General features: G+C 41.5%; 1 protein-coding gene across 4 annotated transcripts in view; it reads right to left on the reverse strand.

Moving 5' to 3' along the window:
• Positions 1 to 408: 408 nt before the first annotated feature.
• TLL1 (tolloid like 1) overlaps positions 409 to 20,985 on the reverse strand; it is a 131,219-nt gene continuing 110,642 nt past the window's right edge. For 3 of the 4 annotated variants that reach the window (XM_035112116.3, XM_088660056.1, XM_035112117.3), the window contains 7 exons: positions 19,860 to 20,020; positions 19,164 to 19,344; positions 8,271 to 8,396; positions 7,422 to 7,549; positions 4,483 to 4,696; positions 3,720 to 3,970; positions 409 to 2,427 (listed from right to left, as the gene is read on the reverse strand). In XM_035112116.3, coding sequence (XP_034968007.3) covers positions 2,293 to 2,427; positions 3,720 to 3,970; positions 4,483 to 4,696; positions 7,422 to 7,549; positions 8,271 to 8,396; positions 19,164 to 19,344; positions 19,860 to 20,020 — 1,196 coding nt within the window. In that variant the 3' untranslated portion in view covers positions 409 to 2,292. Of the gene's footprint in view, positions 2,428 to 3,719; positions 3,971 to 4,482; positions 4,697 to 7,421; positions 7,550 to 8,270; positions 8,397 to 12,631; positions 12,752 to 19,163; positions 19,345 to 19,859; positions 20,021 to 20,985 lie in introns of all 4 variants that reach the window. The other variant, XM_088660070.1, reaches the window with a different exon arrangement.

Here is a 20,985-nt window from a genome sequence, read left to right on the forward strand (position 1 = left end):
TAACTCAGGAGGACGTTCCACAACCAGGGAACCACCACCAAGAAGACCCTGCCACAGGTCTTTTCCAACCAGAAAACCTGCACCTCTGTCTCCCAGAACCAGGAGGGGATTGAAAAGGGATGAGTAGAGGAAGCTTCCACAAAGGTGCACAGCCCGTCGGGGAAAGGTTTATAAATGGGGGGAAAGGGAATGGTCTTCTCTTTCTGCAATGGCTCTATAGAACACAGACCTGGGAACAGCTGCCTAGATTCTAGACTCGTGTGCATAGATATCCAGAGGTGTAGAAGTGACTGTGTTATCTTTGATGATAAACTCTCTGCTGTGTACATTCCTTTGGCTAGGAAGCACCCTTGACATTTATGTCATTTGGAGGAAGAAAGGAACGATACAGAAACAACATACAAACAATGAGACCTGCACATGCTTAGTTTTATTTTAATATTATTATTTTTTAAAAAAACAACAACAACACATTTATTAATGCCAGTGTATGATTGTGGTAAGGAAACAAAAACTAACTGGTGTAGCAACCAGCATCAAATAATACCAAAATAGTTCTTTTAAATGAAACGTAACATTTCATTAGCTCTTGGATTCTTTATTGAAGTCCTGCTTATGAAACCTTTAAAGGAAGTTGCTACAGTCAATCCGAATTCTGGTAGAACTTGGCACATGAAATACAATTTACCTGTCCATCCGTACACAACACATCTCACTCTTTTTAAAGCATTCATTCATACATACTTACATGATGCATATACATTGTGACTAAAGCCATGTATGGCCTAAAGCACATACAATAGTTTCCCCTAAAAGTACTTATTTCTACATCAATAGGAAGTCCACTGTATTTACAACTGATGATCTTGCTCTGCAGATGGGAATTTGCTCGTGGATCACTTTTGTGAACACACACGTGAAATGTTCAAATTGTCAAGTTCTTTATCAAATCGGATGTATCTACAGAAAGATCTGTATGATCATGTGCAAGAATTCTAAGGCAATAGTAGTAGTTGTTGTTCCACAGGGCTAGTGCTGCCGTTGCAATTATCTTTTTCACATGCTAAGAAAGTCTGTTCTTCTTAAGATGCAGCCAGGCATAGTGAGACATTCAGGATCTGCAGATTGTTGGCTCAAAAGATCTAAAACATCTTGCGTTGTGGTTATTTTTTTAATAATATGTTCATGGAATAGCACCATAGAAATTATCTTTGCCATCACAAAAGTCTTATTTCCAGAAAACACCCACCCACCCCCTTTTGTCCCCAATTGCTGAGAAATTCGTTTTTGGAAACCAACTTTTTAATATTGACTGGTTTAAAATCAAAAAATAAAATGAAACCATTCACAAACATTTGCAAGGAAATGCTGAGCAGCAGCTCATTATGACCAAAACGAAATCCATTAACTGGTTTTTCGGATTATCCTGGTCCTGGTTACTTCTGTTGTTTATTGAATAAAGGTCCGCAGCAGGCTTGTAAAAGACTCAGTCTCATGAGTACTTAGTGTAAAATTTAAGAGGTCAGCAGGTATGGAGTCCTTCAGCAATAATAAACTCAATGTTCTCAGTAAATGACAACGTCCAAAGTCTGGATGTTCCCATAATGTTGATGAATGTATAACGCTTCAGACATTCCAATATGTTGCTATGATCAACTCTAAAGTTTCAACGATTTCGCAGATGTAGTTTTCCAGTTTTCATGACATTAATGCGTTGGTGGGACAGATGAATTACGAGTGCATAATAATCTCAGAAGATCTCCCTCCCCCTTTTTTTCCTGACTTTTCTTTGCATTCACTGTATCTTGGATATATCACCAAAGCGATTAAAATAAGAAAAATATAAGGACAACGTTTGTTTTTTTGAGTGCATGACCTGCAGAAGGTAGGCATTTCCAGCTCCCTTCCTGGACACCAGTCACTTGTCAAGAGTCTGCAGGGTCATTTCCCCTGTATCTTAACTGGTTGAGTATGCAGGCAACTATGACATTTGTCAAGCTGTGAGCAAAGCTCTTATAGTCTCCTTGGAAGCATGCAGCGCCCCTCCGCTGGCTCCACGCCTGAGACCACACGTCATCGCCATAATGTCTGTTCCTCTAGAACAGGAATATATTTAGCAGTGAGATGTTTCAGGTTTCCTTCAGTTTGGACGCATGGTGTAAAAATGTTTGTTTACTAAGAATGTCAGTCTTTATATATATAAAAAAACACAAAACGAAACAAAACCCACCCACCCCTCTCTCCGCAACAGTCACTCTTTCTGTCTCATTTTGTGGCCTAATGGATCTTCTGTTATTTTTTGGTGTGAACAATGTCTTGATGTTTTATGCTTTTGTATCGTATATGGAATCCTTTCTTGTTGATTGTATCATCCGTGTGAAAATGAAGTAAAATAGAATCACCTGCTGAATAAATCTCTTCTTGCGGCTGCAGAGAAAGGAGGGGAAAAGGGGGTTGCCAAGGTTACCATGAACACATTTAAGCATGTTGCAACAATTAACAGTATGGTCTTCCTTTCTCTAGAAGAGGCCACAGTCTGCTGATATTTGTTCTGCTATCAACACTGAATGGAGTTTGGGGACCCCTGGAGTAGTGCTTTGAGAGCACACTTGCTTCTGAGGCTCAAACTACACACCAAACAGAGCTTAATTCTTTCATTTGTGTTGTTGTTGCTGCTTAAAACTAATGCACCCTGGAACCAGGCTACATATGATTGGGAAAGTAATGGGTGTGTGGCTGCTGTACTCTTACACCTGTCATTTTTCAGCTCAGAATTACTCTCCTCTTTGTGGTAAAAGCAACTTGGGAAGGGCAACTTTGAGCTGAAAGGGGAAAAGAATTAAGCAGACACTCTCTGCTTAGCATACTCTGATAGTGATACTTGCTCCATCTTGACTGAGGACCATGCTGAGAGATAACTATAATTTCAAAGTTCAGGTTGTGCTACCCATAAGGCACATACTACACTCTCCTTTCCATTACACCCAACCAAAACTTTATTTGAAGTGTTTAGTTCCCCCTTGGAAGAGTTCTCTACTTGAAATAAACTAACTCACATTGAAAAGTTCCTCCTAAGTTTCTCTTGAGGTGGAAAACCCATGCACAGAACCTTCTGAAACTGTTTAGATTCATCTCTCAGAAAAGTTCTTTAAAAGCAAGATCAGGGAAATATAATGAATTTAGTATTGATTAAATATTAAATGAACTAGATGGCTTTCACCAAGGAAACACAAAAGTGGCTTTTATATCATGTCTTGCTTTTAGCATTCAGTGATGAAAGCAGAATGAATTTCTAAAATTCTGGGTTTTCTTTTCTCACCTTGAAGAAGAAAAGCAGCCTTGTCAAAAGAGGCATTACTTAATGTTGTTAACTTCAATGAACATATAGGTTATAAAGGCCAAAACATTGGCAGAAGTACAATACGTCCCTTTACATACACTTTGCTAAGCAGAAGCAGTGGGGCTTTGATACTTCTTTTTATCTCAAATAGGGAACCCTATCACAGCACCGCAACCTGCTTTTAAACTCAGGGGAGTTTTTTTAAAAAAAGAGCAGGTTGTGATGAGGTGTATAGGGATGTGTTTCTATTTCTGCATAGAAAAAGACATCAAAAGGTTACTTGGGCATTAGCATCTATATTTCACATCCATGGAGAGTCATTTTATTTATTTAAATTTGGAAGAGTCTTGATCATTGGAATAACTTCAAGATTACATACCCCTGATCCACAAAACCGACCAAGCCTCAGAGAAGTTGTATCATGACCGTCAAAGAGCTCTAGGTAGTCATAACCACAGTCTGCTTCTTCCTCCACCTCAAAAGTCTGAAAAGTTAACTCTATTCGATAACCACGGTCTGTTACTATTAGCCATTCACAATCCGCTTGAACTGGATAGTTGTTGTCACCAAACTGAGCATGAGAGTAGAGATCTCTTGCTTTGCTCTCAGCTTTCAGTCGACCCCCACACTCTGCAAAAAGGAAGAAATACATATATATATTTATTTATATCAATTTTGTTTTAAAAGGAACCACCCATAATTTCCCACCCTGTGTTTCTGAATTATCATGGTGCTAAGAATGATACTAGAACCACCACTAGGGGCCAGTATAAACCAAGGAATTGAAATAACAAGGAACTAGAAATAATATTTGACCTGGGGAAAAATAACAGACATCAAGATGTTGGCAGCTGCTTTTTCTAACAGATTTTTGAGTGTCTGAAGGATGCAATGTGCTTCCAGTGTTGAAGCCCCATATTTCATATTCATTAAAAAGCACATTGGTCAATACTACCAGTTTTTGTTCCATCAATAATAAAAAGACAGAGGACATTAGAAGCATAGGCAATAATGTTGTATTAGGAACATGTAACTAATATTTGCTCCCCTTTCTAGTTAATGGAAATGTAGCCCAGATTAATATTTGCCCCCGAACAGCTGGAAACATTTATAAACGAAAGGAGCAGGATTTATTTTTATACCTGTAGTGTGAGTAGCTTGGAAGCCTTTTCTCTGTACTGATGCATCAGAGACAAACCTAAGGAACATTTTATTTCCAGTAGCAACAAGTGGATCTGGTATCTTACTTCCACACAAACGTCCAAGAATTGGTGACTTCTCTGTTTCCCCATCAAAAACTTCCAAATGGTCGTAGGCACATTCTTGATGTTGCTCAATTTCAAACTCATTAAAAACCTGAAAAGTTAAAGTATTGATCCATTACTTCAGGTGTGTTCTGAATGTGAAGCTGAGGTCAGGTCCATGCTATAGTTTTGCTACTCTGGGCATTTTGGATTTTTAATGTCATGCAACTTTTATAAGTAGTGTAATAATGAACTAACAAAGAAAGTGGGTTGGATCCAGACTCTCCCATGGCCATGGTAAAGGTAAAGGGACCCCTGACCATTAGGTCCAGTTGGTGACCGACTCTGGGGTTGCGGTGCTCAACTCGCGTTATTGGCCGAGGGAGCCGGCGTACAGCTTGCAGGTCATCTGGCCAGCATGACAAAGCCGCTTCTGGCGAATCAGAGCAGCACACGGAAACGGCGTTTACGTTCCCACTGTAGCGGTACCTATTTATCTACTTGCACTTTGACGTGCTTTCGAACTGCTAGGTTGGCAGGAGCTGGGACCGAGCAATGGGAGCTCACCCCGTCGCAGGGATTCGAACCGACGACCTTCTGATCAGCAAGCCCTAGGCTCTGTGGTTTAACCCACAGCGCCACCTGTGTCCCCGTGGTCGTGGTAGCCTTTCCTAAAAGGATAGGAAGGAGCAATTTTTGCCCATTTCTCCTTCCAGAGAGTCCCTCAACCATCTTGAGCAGATGGGTGGGGGTAGAGGGAGCTGAAAAGCCAGTACGGAATCTTCACAAAATGTCTCCTTTCCTGGATTGCCAAAGGGATTCCTCCACCAGATCAAAAGTCTTCCATGGTCAGAAGGTTCTCATTGAATGCAATTGTACCATCACAGCAGAAGTTAGCCTGTTGTTGTTGTTTTAAAAAAACCTCATGTACGAAATTAAATGTTAAAGAAGAGACTCGTTCAGGGCAATCCTGTACATCAGGCACCCCCAAACTGTGGCCCTCCAGATGTTTTGGCCTACAACTCCCATGATCCCTAGCTAACAGGACCAGTCGTTGGGGAAGATGGAAATTGTAGTCCAAAACATCTAGAGGGCCGACATGAGGGGGGTGCCTGCTGTACATGTTTATTGGATGTAAGCCCCACTGTGACCAATGGGGCTTACTCTGAGTGTGTTTAGGGTTGCAACCTGAAAACTCTTTATGAAAAGGCCATTTCACAACAGTTTTAGAAAGAAAGAAGGATTCCTCTCATAGTGTTCTGATGCATGCCTGGCATGGGCTTTCCTGCATCTTTTTCTTCGCTTTCCTCCCAGTCCCATCAGGCAGGGAGCAGCAGCATCTGAGGAACTTTCTAGTACAGCAAGGCAATGTATTAAGAGGCAATATTTAAAAGCGACGAAACCAAACGAAAGTCAAGTGGAGAGCAAACAGAACTGCTGTCGAGTTGTGTCTGGGACAATAAAGCAGCTCTAATCTACTGAATCCCCAGTGGAAGCCATCCAAAGTACAATGAGATGCCAGTTTATGTTAACAGCTGCCCTTGAGGAACTTCATGTAGCTCAAGTGCCGATGTTTTGGCAGTGGAGAGAAAACAGTCAGAATAATCACAAAGCACTGCAAACTGAAACACCGATACTTTCCTGGCTTTTAATTTTTTAGGAAGATTAGGCATCTGTAATAGAAGGGAACTGCAGATGCACCATAAACAGCTGTACAGCTATCCCAGTTGCTACTCATAAATTTTGCTCAACCAGACTATTCTCATATGACCAAGTATTGTGCTATTTGGATACAGAAAAGCTCCGCAAGAAGCTGGTTAAAAACAGAACTCATTCCATTCAAACTGAGAGCTAGGCTGCATTTTAATCTAAAAGGTGCTATATTGCACTGTGCATCACCTGAATGGTAATGAGAAGACGATCGTCTCTTGTCTAAATTACGCATGCAGTGCATGAGTATAGTACTTGTAGAAAATAATCCCTAAAAAATGTTTCATAGAATCATAGAGTTGGAAGGAACTCTGAGGGTAATTGAGTCCAACCCCCTGCAATGCAGAAATATGCAGGTGGCCCATATGAAGATCATATCCGTGACCTTGGTGTAACAAAACTTTCATACTCTTTCTAAAGGAGACCATAATGGGGATATTTCACAATCATAACTCTCATCATCCCAAAGTATTGGTAATCAGTGCCTGATTTGTGTATAGGCTAAGTAGACTGAAGCCTAGGGCCTCTAAATCTAGGGGGCCTCCCCTGCCCCCCCACCCCCCAGTGGGCAGTCTCCCCTCTGCCAAAATTGCAAACCCAAGACTTCATGCGAGGGCAGGACAACTCAGGCCCAGCAACTTTAAGACTCAGGGCCAGCCAGTGGTGCCCAATTTGAAACTCTGGGGCCCCACTTGAATTTTTATGGGGCCCCAGTTTACAGCCAAAGTCTGCAGAGATATAAATAAAATCCATCTAGATTGCCCTGTTCCAATTGCCTTAAGGCCAGCCCTGATGAGACTGTGCAGGGCTTGGACTGACAAGCCCTGCACCTTCTAGGTCCCTGGTGCCACTATTCAGAGTACAGACTCCAGGACTCCAGAGCCAGCAGGCCCAGAGTCAACAACCAGCTGTGGTATGTGTTGTCTGCGATTGATAGAAGTTGGAGTCTAGCAAGATCCCAAGGTCCACAGGTTCCCCATTATGGTGTGAAGGAAGCTTTTCAACCCTGGCCTTGTATATTTAACCATCTGCCTTCAACCATGACTCATCTTAATCTTAAAACAACATTGCAATCATCTACAAGTGAACTGCAAGGGGCTTTTGCTCTTAATACAGATGCTACTTACTATTTTGATTCTGTGACCAGGAGTGGCGCTGATTTCCCATGTGCATTCCTTCCTGCTTGGATACTTGTCAGGCCAGTTAGGGCTCGTGATAATTCCATTGGGACTATGGATCTTTTGTTCACACTCGGCTGCATTAATAATTGACAGAAAGACTGAGTGAGTCTGAATGAACATGTATACCATGTAAACAGAAAGGCATCATTTCATGGCAATGACAAAATTGTCTGGAAGTTAATCCAGGGCTAGTAATCCTCCTAATTTCATGGTCACCACCATCACCATTGGCAAACTAATTATTTAGTCTAACAGACAATAATCCATAGTTGTAGTTCAGTGTTTGACTTTGTGTTTATGGCAGTGTCCACTACAAATTATACAGAACTTTTCCATAATGGGTACAAATGCCCAAATGACTTGGGCAGCATTCAGGCAGAACATGTTTTCCTGATGTTTCCTTAAGAGATATCAGCCACAATTTATGTGATCTTTTACAGTGTGTAAAAGCAGCTTCTGGAAATCTGGTGGAAACTACTGGAAATTTAGAGCATATTTCTGTGTTATATTTTTCCGGGGGTGGGACTTGTTTGCAACCCCCCGAAAACCATGGGATGTTTGTGCTGTAATCTCACATGGCAAAATTTGGGGTGATAACCCCAGTATACAGTTCTTTTTTGCCATGTTAAAATGTAGCGCAATGTGGCAGTATATCTATCAAAAAGCCACAATTTCATAATGCACTGTAAAAGGTCCTTATTAATCGAGACAGGAAGCATAAGTATTATTACTAGTAAAAGTAACACAACAAACCTTTCAAAGTAAGCAGCTCTTTCATATACTACTGCTTCTTACCTTCCTTGCAGTCGTGTTTGTTTTCATGTAGCACAAATCCATTGCGACATTGACATACATAGCTTCCTACAGTGTTGATGCATTCATGCTGGCAGCCACCATTGTCTTTAGAACATTCATCCTTATCTACAAAATACACAGGACATTCGTTGTGAGTGGAATATCTCCTCCAGTTTCCAGAATAAGGTACAGAACGGTTTAGTTACGCTTAAGTCCAGAAAAGGGAAAAACCAAGGCACTCGTTTTAACCTCCTCCGTATGCCCATTCATTGCTCAACCTGCAACTTAGTGCGATGGCCATTCTCAAGCAAACCATTAACACCCAGGCCAACAATCCACTGCCCGTATTTAATTTTTAGTGCAAAGCCCAAAATGCCTCCCCGCTCTTACAGCTCCACCTTCAGGCCACAAAACTGGGGAGGCATTGGGAAAGTCCCCCCCCCCATCCTGAGGGGAAGCAAAATAAATTCTAGAAATAAACAAGGGACTATGGCTTTACAAAGAAGAGAGGGTTCAATGAAGGTCACCATAATTTCCACCACAATGCCTTTTGAATGACACTACACCCAAGTGAGGCATTTGGGGGAAGATGGTGCCGTCTCAGTAAACACCCTGCTCTGTGAACATCTAGAATTTCTTATTTCTGATCCCCATACTCTATTTCAGGCATGTCCAACAGGTAGATCGTGATCTACCGGTAGATTACTGGACGTCTGCGGTAGATCACTGGCTCCCCCCAAAGAAGCTGAACAACTGTGGCACCCCTAAAAAAAAGCTCAGCATTTTACCTCCTCCCTGAAAAAACTCAACAGCTTTGACCCGAACCCCCCCAAAAGGGGGTAGATCATTGCCAGTTTTTAACTCTGTGAGTAGATCACAGTCTCTTGGGAGTTGGCCACCCCTGCTCTATTTTATTTCTCTCATTTCATCCTGACCCAACCCATTTGGGGGGGGGTGGTACAAAAGAGAAAAGACTCTCTGAGGGGGGGAATGGACCCATGTCTATAATTTTAAATTATAACTAATTTTCTTTGTTCCAACAATGTTTCTCCAGAAGGTGTGGCAGCAGGTTAATTTCATTGTACACAGGTTGTACATTGACAATAAATATATTATTATTATTATTATTATTATTATTATTATTATTATTATCATCTGAGTTTATGCTGGGTGCTCGACAAAACCTCCCCTTGCTTTACAGTCCCAAACAGGAAGCAAAAACATTGCTGATTAGTCCTCTGAAGGGCTGCGTTTGGCTTCATGGGTCACGACTTGTCCAGTTCTAATCAGTACTATTTAGATGCACGCAAAAACAAAACAAAACAAAAGTATTGGATTTATACCAGTGGCATTTTGGCAGCAGTACCAAAAGGGAGGCGAAATAAAATTAGGCTGAACAAGATTGCAAGCTCAGCACATGCTGGTACTTCTTAATAATACATTGTGATTTATTACAGTTTTTCCCTCTCGAGACAGTGACAAAGGCACTTTGATCGCAAGGAATCTGGACATGGCATAACACCTTAAAAAGCAAAACATATTTAAACAGTACATTAAAGAAATAGATGTTATGTATTGCAGGAAAATCTGCAACATGGCAGGCAGTAGTACTCTGTTTGCTGAGACAGTAATCCTCTAAAAAAGCTTTTAGTGTGTTAGGCGTAAAGCAGGGTGGGGGTGGGGGTAATGTGAGCTGAACTAAACAGCATAAAAATTCATTTGCAAGGAGAAAAGCCAAACTAGATTAACAGGCAGTCATTCCAGCAAGACAGAGGCATCTGCTGCCCCCATTCAGCTGTTATTATTTTAGGTGGGGCTGATCCATTAAATCAAAACTGGCAAGACTTATTTCTGAAACATATTCAAAATGACACACCACACTAGATGTTTGTAAGGCCCTCTCTTTTCAGCAAAGCTAAAATAATCAAGAGTTGTTGATGGTTATATCAGAGACTGGAGGACAGTGGCACAGCGGAGGCAGAATGAAAAGAAGCAGAGCTCCAGGACTTTTCTCAGAGCAGGAATGACAATGTCTTCTACTGGAGTGCTAAAGTTACCAGCAGGCCTTCCTTGCCATGTGGCGATAACAAGGCTTTCAAGTTCATTAGCTGCAGATTAGTACTGTATAGAGGAACAGATTCATGCAGAGAATGAAGAAGCTCATCAAGCTGAGAGTGGGCACCTCTTTCTTTTTACTCGGTTGGGGCTCCTACTTCATGCCAGCCATGTAAATTGTGACACTTATTTGCGAGATGGCTGGCATTTCTGGTTGAAAGCAAGAGGACTGCATTTCAGCTGGCTGAAGGTATTTTGTTAAAGTTCAATGTGTTTTACAGATGGAACAAAAGCAGCTCGGCTGGTGGGGCAAAGCCACAAATGCTAACTTCTGGGCAGCGTCATTGCAGCTACGTACCAAGAGGGAGAGGTGGCAGGGAGCTCAGGACCATGCAGTGTCACACTGGCAAAGCCATTCTGGCACTGCTGCCAGTGTGTGCCCACACAGCCTTGACTCCCTCACACCTCACCCCCTCTCCATTCCAACAAGTGGCAGCAACATACCTGCCAGGAAGGTAGCTTTGCAACTGAATGCCACTGGCAGAACCACTTCTGAAATTAAACCTATGCAATGTGAAGTGAGCCCCACTGAGCTTACTCCTAAGTAAACTATGCATAGGATTGCAGTGACTGTGACTGGGTATTAAGCTATGTATTGAAAAGAGTGTGTGTGTTTTGTTTTAGGTGCAATGCATACTGGGGTCGTATGGCTAATAGGGGCTGGATATAGCACTACAATGCTGTTACAGAAATGCAAATTTAGGGAGGCAAAGCCCCCCCCTTCATTAGGACACAGTAAAGGAAGTGTTATTGTCTGAACAAGAACAGCATGCAGTTATTTTATGTCATAGCTGGTACTGTACAGCCAAAATCACTGCACATTCACAAACTGCCTTTTACCATCAGTTTCTGGCAACAGCTTTTTATTTGCCCTGTGTTCTTTGTCCCTCTTCTTTAACTGAAACTTGCGTACAGTAATCCAAAGGAACAAAATAGCTGTATTGTCCAGCACTCCAACATCCTACATGCTGAAATGTATGACCCACACAGAATCCTCTTCAAGAAGCTTGGAGGGATTTCACACATCATCAGTTATTGGAAATAACTTTCTCTAGTACTCCTTTTCCTGCAGATATTTTCTCTGTGTGTGTTTCACCATGTGGGAAAGCCTTTGTAAAAACTACACAGGATTTTCACTTCCTGGCGAAGAGTCCCTTCTATAAGCTAACGACACAAGCTTTGTCTCACCCTACAAAAACACAAAGAGAAGGGACCAAGTTCTATGCGAAGTTTCTGCCGGCCCAATACAAATGTGGTCTGCCAGCAGGCTACTGACTTGCGGGGTTCTGAAAATGTTAACTAATCTAAATGCTAGGCTGCAATTTAATGAGATAGAAATGTGCCGTTTACATTTGTGATCATGCAGGGATCAGGAAAGCCAGCATCCGAAGAGCCCCCTACATGCAGACATTGGACTCCAGCCAAAACAAATGAGCATTAATTGGTGGAAAGATTCCAACTTAAGACTGTTGAAGTTCATCCTGAACCCTAGAGCAAAAATACAGGTATACCTATTTAGTCTGAGAAAGCTTGCTTTTTATCTCTTTAGAAAGCAAACCTGTGACAAACTTTCTCCTGCAAAAGGTAATGGGAAAGGCAAACAGAGAACTGATCAGGGAATGGTGACCTGTCTAACATTTCTTCTCCTTAACAAGCAGTTGTCTAACAAACCAGTCAAATGTATAGAAAGTAAGCTCAAAAGTTCTTATTACAAATAGCAGGTCCATGAATAAAGAGCTCTAATTTCGCAGAGGCTATCAAAGCCCTCTCTGCTCAATCAAAATACCTGAAATGGAAAAGTCATGTTTGTGTATATTCAGTCAAAAGCTGTTTTGCTCAAGGTATATCTGCTTTATTGAAACGAATCTTTTGTTCCCTCTCTACCGGTGTTGTATAATGATCACAGGACAGAAAGTGAAACTTCAGCAGAATACAATAGTTTGGCACTGTTAGTGAATGGTGCAGCAAAAGTCTTATCTACATTTTACATAAGCCAGTGTAGACTTTCCATCATGTACATTCCAAATTGAAAATCTTAGAAGGGGAAAAAAATTAGTGATTAGTTAGAGAAACAAATGTTTTGCTGACTAAATGCAAACCATTTGTTGTGCTCAAGAGATGGAAATCTGTCTCCCAGTTTTGAATGGATCCTTTGTGTATTTCTTTCTGTCAGTAATTATAAAAGGGAAAGATCCATTCTCAGCAATATGTTAGATTTTAACCATTCACAAGACATAAGGTCATACCTCTGAGACCCTCAGAGGCCAGTCTGTGAATTATACGTACTTGGCCTGAAGGGACAACCTCTATCAAGTCCTTGCATGATTCAAAAACAAAAACTTTCTCCTTGCAGGCAGCTCTCTTGTCTGTAGGAAAAAATGTACCAGGATGGCACCAAAAATGAGTGACTTGAGTGATTCTTCAAACATCAATCTGCTCAAGGGCAGTTTCATTATAACTTTTAATCTGTTTATAGTAACATGATCATCGCTATTCTACAATCCCACCTCCTCTGCCAATATACAGTCATATAGGATAATGAAATGAATTCATTTTCAGAATGGAACAAAACCAATTAAAAAAAACTTATCATACAAAGAACAAACTTCACTGGAACACTGAAACTTAAGCGGTTAAACAATGTCTTTCAGCATGGAATTAAACAATCTAATTGATAAGATTTTGCTGTTGTTGCTATTTTAAACAATTAAACTTATAATACTTCTATTTATTTATAAAAGTTTCTTTTTGGGGGGGGGGTGAAGTAGAATTCTGTGTTTGCTCTGCTCTGAACCCACTGCAGTCTATCATATGTTAGTATTTCCTCTTATGTATCCAATGATCCTCTAGATTTGGTTTCCTAGTATATTTTTCCCTATTAAAACTTTCGCAGACTCTGGACTTTGAAGCTGTCGCTCAGGGTCAAACTAGACTGCAATGCAGGGGATCTATGATTAGGATTTTCTGTGGGTTATTCTGAAGTTTGAAGGTCTTGGGAGGATTTTATTGATGACATGTTAATTGGGTAGAGGGGTTCAACGCTTCGATCTGAGCTATTTGCTCTGTATAAATACACCTAGAGCTGCTACTCACCTTGAAAGGGAAAATACGGAGGGAACTCCCCACCCCCCTATGGGCAAATAATAGCTTCTGGTAGAAGAGTTTAAATCAGGAAAATGGAAATTGGAAAGGGTTAAATCCCCACCCCTAGTGCTATAGTCCCAGGCCAATGCTGCCATCTTCTTTGTTCTAATTTTTTTAAAAAAATATTGATCCCATGATTCTGTTTCCTAACTGAGCTGTAGAAATCCAACCAGATGGGTATGTTTTCATATAATTCACCTTTCCAAATTAAATATTTTTTTATTCTTTACGATTCATAAGATTTTTATTTCATCACCATTAGCACATACACTACAATAGTCACAATAATAGTTAATTCAGAACTTGACTTCAGTGGCCTGATAATCATCCTGACGTCTAACAAATTGCCATATGGACTTTCACTGCCTCTTGTAAGCACAAAGTCATCTTTGTACATACTGTTAGATATTTTTCAAAAGATGTCAGTGTTTTAAATTAGTATCCCGAATATACCATCTGTACATTTCTCATAGCGTGTTTTTGGCCCAGAAGGTTCTGCATGTAGCCAAGAAAAGATTACCAATGGTGTTATTTCAGTGGGAGTGTTTAGCTATATTCATACTATAGTAGCAGTTATTCAGCTCTCCATTCAGCGTTGATGTCCAGGAAATGCTATTTCCAACAGCGTCTGGCGTACAGGATTAGATTATGCTATCAACGCTACTAATTATTTAGGTTAAATTGTTTTTGAGATTCAGTAATCACTTGAACAGTCCCGCTGCCCTCAGCTGCATCAGCGTCTCCTACTCTCCTCGGTGGCTCCACCCATTATCTCATTTTTGTCTCTATGCCTGGAAATTCCTTCCAGAATGCCTACCCACAGTTTTTTCTAGAAAATTCCTCCCTCAAAAAAAAAATCAGTTTTCCCTGAAGCTCTTGGCTTAGGGGGCAATCCTTAGGGAGTGATCAGATCTGCTGAACTGAGCAGCTTAGCATACAGCAGATCTCTAGCTCAGGGGGTTCCCCAATCCTGGAGGCATGCTGGGGGCGGGGCGGACTTACATTGGCTCCCAAGCCTGTTTATCTTGGTCACATGACCTGTAACTCCAAACACACAATGGACGTCAGTGGAGGGGACATGATCCTCAGGAGCAGGCTCAGCCGGCAGCCCTGGCCACACTGCCAGGATAGACAACTCAGGATTTGGTATAACTCCCGGCCAATTGCACAGCAGGATATAAGTTGCACATCTGCCAGCCTCAGTTCACTTCACTTCAGCCTTCCTGCAATAAGGTGTAGCCCACTCAGGAGAGGGGCTCAGGCAATTTGCGCTTGGGGAATCCGCTCCACCCAAACCGGACACTTTGAGCACTTGTCTAACAGAGACCAAACACCCCAGGAATGGAAACAAACAATGTGTTTATGCTAACATATCTCTTTCAGGCTTCTTTTTTCAGCAGTAATGTGGCAGCTGCAGTCTAGAGCAGTGTTTCTCAACCAGTGTGCCTCCAGATGTTTTGGGACTACAACTCCCATCATCCCTAGCTAGCAAGACCAGTGGTCAGGAATGATGGGAGTTGTAGTCCCAAAACATCTGAAGGCACACTGGTTGAGAAACACTGATCTAGAGAGTCAAGAAAAGCAGCATCCACTCACAAGGAGTTGCAGCCATGGAGACAGAAAACAACATCAGACTAGGAGGAGGGTCCCCCAGGGGATGCCTCAACAACACCCCTGTTCCTTATGTGGATGGCCAGTAATAGCCATGAACAATCCCATGCAGTGGTCAGCCCAGCCTTCCAAATAGCCCCGCAGTGCCCAGGTGTTCTGGTCACTCTGGGGTGTGAGGAAAATGCCAAGCCCCCACCCCAAACACAAGCACCACCTGCCTGCCCTGACTACTACATGCTTTGGAATTGCTTTGCAGGGGATCTGGAGTACCAGGACACCAGGGATACATGGAGGGGTTGACAGTCCCAGTGGGGCTTACTCCCCAATTACTTTGGGATTTCAGCCTGCAAGGCTGAATATTGTTTGAACTTCAGAAATGAACAGGTATTTTCTGAAAGGACATTCAAAATTTAACTCACTGTGAGCATTCGGGGTATAAAGCCATCATAAAAGAATCCAAACAATTCGTTGAATTAAAATAATAAGCTAAATTTCATCAGATGAGCCTATTTTCTGTGTTTTGCAGAAAATACATATACAGTGGTACCTTGGTTGTCAAACTTAATCCGTTCCGGGAGTCTGTTTGAGTCCCCAAACCATTCGACAACCAAGGCGCGACTTCTGATTAGCTGCAGCAGCTTCCTGCAGTCAAGCGGAAGCCACATCAGACATTCGGCTTCCGAAAAACTTTTGCAAACCGGAACACTTACTTCCGGGTTTGGGGTGTTCAGGACAACCACGGTACGACTGTACAGACATTTCTGTGTATAGCTAGGAAACACAGAACCATCATGTTAGTTCATCTATGAATCTCTCATTTACTTGTGAGGTTTCTAAGATGAGTTTAGGGGAAGGGGAAGTATGGAATGGTGGGTAAGCAATATTATCATCACAGGAGGGGGTAAGAGACACTTGATGTCTTGCTCCTGCTCAGCCCTCCCTCAACAGAGATTTGAGTAGCTATGTTGACCTGTCCTCGCATCTGGTGGTGCCATTATTTAAGGCCACATCCAACCACTGTAAAAGAAATCTGATCATGGATGAAGTTTGCTAGGGGAGCCTGTCCTTACTCAGCTTTGGCTGCTTGGGTTTTCTTCTTTTGTGAAGCACCAGATGAGGTTGGAGGGAAGGGATGTGTGGCAGTAATCCATAGAAAAAACTGCAAATTTCACCAGGAAACCAGTCCAAAATCTAGTAGCTGGATCGAGGGTTTGCATTTGATATTGGGTTGTAGGGACAGGAGATCTTGTTAGTGTACCACCCACTCCATTGCCAACCACCTCCCTCACTGAGCTGGCAGAGGTGGTTTTGGAGAACCACAGAATATTAATCTTGGAGGACTTTGATGTGCATGCCAATTCTGCTTTGGCTGGGCCAGCTCTGGACTTCATGTCCACCATGACACCCTTGAGGCTGTCTCAATTCATTGTGCCAGGAACACAACATAGAGGATTGCACAGCATATAGTGGTGAGGGCAGGGGTTGATTGTCATCACGTTGACATGGATGGACCACTCCCCAGTGAAGTTTGAACTGGTAGTGATCTGCTCCCAGAGACTGATAGAATCTGGTGGATTCTTGAATGTTCTGGGGAATTTAGCAATCCCTGGCTTAGATGTATACGTAGGTATTAAATTCTGCTTTGCTTTTATGGCTCGATGATGGGAATCCAAAATGGCATGCTACAGAAATGCAATAACCCTTTTGACCACCTACACTACACAATAAATCAGAACAACACTGAATATAAACATTTAACTGTAAGTAAACAAAGTTCTTTATAAGTCTCCATGAAACAAAGCACATATTAATCTGAGTCTGAGATTTTCTTTCCTGGTCTGCTAACATTTCTAAACAATCATAATTATTTTAAGAAACCCGCCCTTCAGGTCTGCAGTCCTTTAACCTTCTTGTCTTTACAAATTATAACTTCTGTCAGATTACTTATCTGCTTTCTTGAATTTCTAAGTACGTAACAACACACAGGCTGCACTAAATTATCCAGCTATTAGCGAAGCCGACCAGAGTGAAAACACCTTTACTTACACTTATGCTAGATAACATTTCATCAAAACTACAAGGGGGAAACTGTTGCAGTTAATTAAGTATTGCATTCTTAAGGAGCACAATCCACTGAGATATTCCCCTGCTCGTTCCAATGATATAGATGGGTGCTGCTTAAGAGCCCCACAAAGAAGTTTCCACAGTGGATCTTCCCTGTAATCTGTGGTCAGAGTCTTTAGGGTAACATACAAACATCACTTTGGAACAGGCAATCATTTTGTGCAGAAATGTTTTAAAATTTAAAACAAAAGAAACAGGAAGATTACTGTCCATCAATTGAAAGTGCATGACTTTAAGATATAGGACCCAAACCATAATCATTGATACAGTGTACAATCTAGCCCAGACATCCTGATTATTGCAATAGGGTGTTATTCAACCAAAGTGATTTTAAGCTGCATTGCCTTCAGAGTGTGGGATTTAAGCACATACTGAAATCAATTGGATTTCAAGCAGCTTAACTCTGGTTGGAGCACACTCCTGCAGGCTGTTCCAAAAGCTAGCTAAAATGGAAAAGCTGAACTACATTCTATGACTGAAGGACTTGACCCTTAGAATGTGATTTACAGAACAATACACCGCCACTATTCCAATCCACCAGGTTGGAGGGGTTTTGGATGAGGTAGAAATGGTCCTCCACTCAGCCTTGCCTGGTTCTGTTGGCAAAGTAGCTCTACTGATAAGAAGAGCCACAATGCAGCTGCCCAAATGGTAGACACAACCTATTGGTGGTATCTACTGCATGTCAGCAGAAACCCCTGTAATGAAGTATGCTGGGTGCAGGAAAGGAAGGAGTTGGACTGGCACATGATGGCAACACCTCTTCGCTGCACCAGACTGGGAGCCGATGTAGCAAACAGACATTCTTCCTCCTCCAGCCTGGCTGGGGTGAGTCAATGGATGTAGCTGGGGCTATGGCACTCTGCTAAGCCTCACCATGGCCAGCCAGGGATTCGGATTGCAGTTTTCGGAATCTACTTATTTCAGGGTTGTTGTATTAAGGATGGTTTATTTACTTAAAATGTAAAATAAATGTGTTTGACCCAAATACACAAGTTTGTTTTAGTGTATTGGGACTTCATGTCAGGGGTCATAAGGCTTCTGTCTTGATAAAGGGGAAATCTTTCCTGTTTCCTAGGTGCCACAAATATTAACATCATCAAACCCTTTTGCTTGCCTCTTCAACTTCCACTTAGCCCTTAGTAGAGCTCAGACTTTTTATGAAATTTGACTTGTGGTATCATATGCATAAGCCACATTAACCTCTTCCAGAATGTGCAACCAGGACAAAGTATTTGGAAATGTCAATTTAGCCATAAAAATTTCCCATACCTAAAATTATTAGAGGGAGATTTTCTCTTTCTCTGAAATTTCATGTAAAAAATGGTATCTGTTTGGGTAAGTGCTCCTTTTATGTTATGCTTCTCTACCTTTCCTAGGTGGAGAAACTTTAGAAAACAGGAAAGGGTATTTAAAATGAGTACCAAAGTGATACTAAATCAAAGATCCATTTATAATGTGATACCCAATGTTGCACTAAGAGGAAATCTATTCAAGCAATGACACTCCCTTCCTCGCCTTTCCTGAAGACCCCTACTCGCCCCCTTAAAACTGCTCTGACGTCCATTCTTTTTGCAGGCAGATTCAAATAGATACCATTCATATTCTTTCTAAAAGAAAGCTAGCATTACTAGGACCATAAATGAGATATTCAGAATCTGGTCATGTATGTTTCCCTTTCATAATCTTCCTCTTCATTATCATTATGGCTGTCTAAATCTTACAATTAATATTATATTTGTTTTGTTGAGTAGAAAATTAAAACTAAACATGTTAAGAGAATGTTCATTCATCAGCATCAATGACCAAAAAGTGCAAGCAAAATTTTTCCCTAGATTGCAGACACCATAAACAACACAGAATTCATAGAGACTGCACCCAAGGTGTTTGTTTTAATACCTGAAAAGAAGTGAGCCTTGAAACCCTTTTTTGAGACTGTGTTATCCGACCTGAACTCGATTCTCATGTTGTTATATTGTGATGTGATAACTTCAGGCACTTCTGTACCACAAAATTTGCCATGCAGTTTGGAATCAGAAGAAAGGCCACTACGGATTTCTACATAATCATATTTACACACCTGAGAAATGAAAGATCCAGTATTAGTCAAATAATAAGCCATATTTTGTGTTTATATTTTATCTATAACCTTGGATATAGATAAAAATAGACAGACTTTACAACAATTTGCTGCTTTTTTTCCTGAAGTTTGCTCACACAACACTGTATTTTACCCACCATGAATAGTTTTACTGGAGGCCTCTGGGGTGAAGAGACCAGAGTTAACATCGTATTGGAGGTGTATTGGACATTCGCTTGCCCAAGTGCTAGAGATTGTCATATTGTGATAATATTTAATATTTCCTTTAACTAACTACTAACCCAGGATCCTAGTCTAGTTAAGCTGTTTGAGAGTGTAAGGGTTTTTCCCCCAGGAATATTCCCAGGCAATGGGAAAAAAGGATTACAATGGCCATTTTTCACTCCATGCAATATGGTACCATATTTGTAGGACATATGTATGCTTAGAACTTAACAATTCTACCACTATTGATTATGTAATCAGGCATTAGTATCTGTCTTCAGTTAACTTACTTCATTTCCTTCCAATTCAAAAAACTCAAACTTCACTGAGATTCTATATTGGGTGGGAGCAACCACCTGCCACACACAGTTTTTATTAGGAGGATATTCTTTGGGCCATCCTGGTGTTGTTATAGTCCCATTCAACTTTGTCAAAAGTCCTCCGCAAGCCGCTGGAACAAAAGAGAAAGAAATCCTATTACTTATTTACAGACCCAAGAAACCACATTTTGGGAGATGGACTGATTGCTCATATGGCAATATGGATCAGACAGACCAAACCAGAGACCCTCACAATTCAAAGCCAGTTCATACTGCCACCTGGCATCGATATACTGCATTTGGCAAAATGTGGAAGCAAGATTGGGCTCTCATACATGTTTGTTCTTCACAACATACAGCACATCTTGTGTGAAATATGTATGCGAATCTGCTCTGTCACCACGATCCAGCCTCCTCCCATTTTTTAAAATAGACTGATTTTGTAGCAAGGCATACTTGCATACTAATAAATCACATATGCATGAGTGCATTTTGTGTAAATCAATGCCTATATTTTATATGTTGAAGAAGAAGCTGACTCCCAATGCTTTACCATTTGAAATATGGGGGTACTGTGAAAATCAGTCCACAGAGAAAAGAAGCAAGCTTTTATTAGAATGTTCTTCAACTGATGTTGAGATCCATCAGTACATATAACGTGCACAGTAATAACATATTAAATTTCCATACACAGTTCATATTGTATACCAGCACAGTTATGTCTGTCTCATGACTTTCAGTTCTTGAACGTCCATTTTAGTGTATGAACATTAAACCTAGAGATTCCACATATTTCAAATGCATATTTGCAGACATACATACAGTAAGCCTGCAACTTAGGTGGGGCTCAGGTTCCAGGAATTGCGCCTAAAGCCGAAATCGCATACAATCGTGCCTTGGTTGTTGAACAGCAGGGCCGTCTCTAGGCCCGGGTCCGGTGGAGCGGGGCACCAGGGCGCCAGGCCACCAGGGGCGTTGCTGCGCCCGCTGCGCCCGCTGAGAGGCACGGCAGAGGCTGCCCCAGGCGCGCCTCTCAGCTGTTCAGCGGCTTCAGGCCCTACGGCCAAGCTGGGTTGTGCAGGGCTCCAGCCCTCCA

Source organism: Zootoca vivipara, chromosome Z1 (assembly GCF_965207765.1).
Source record: "Zootoca vivipara chromosome Z1, rZooViv2.hap1.1, whole genome shotgun sequence".
In the NCBI taxonomy this organism is placed as follows: Eukaryota; Metazoa; Chordata; class Lepidosauria; order Squamata; family Lacertidae; genus Zootoca; species Zootoca vivipara.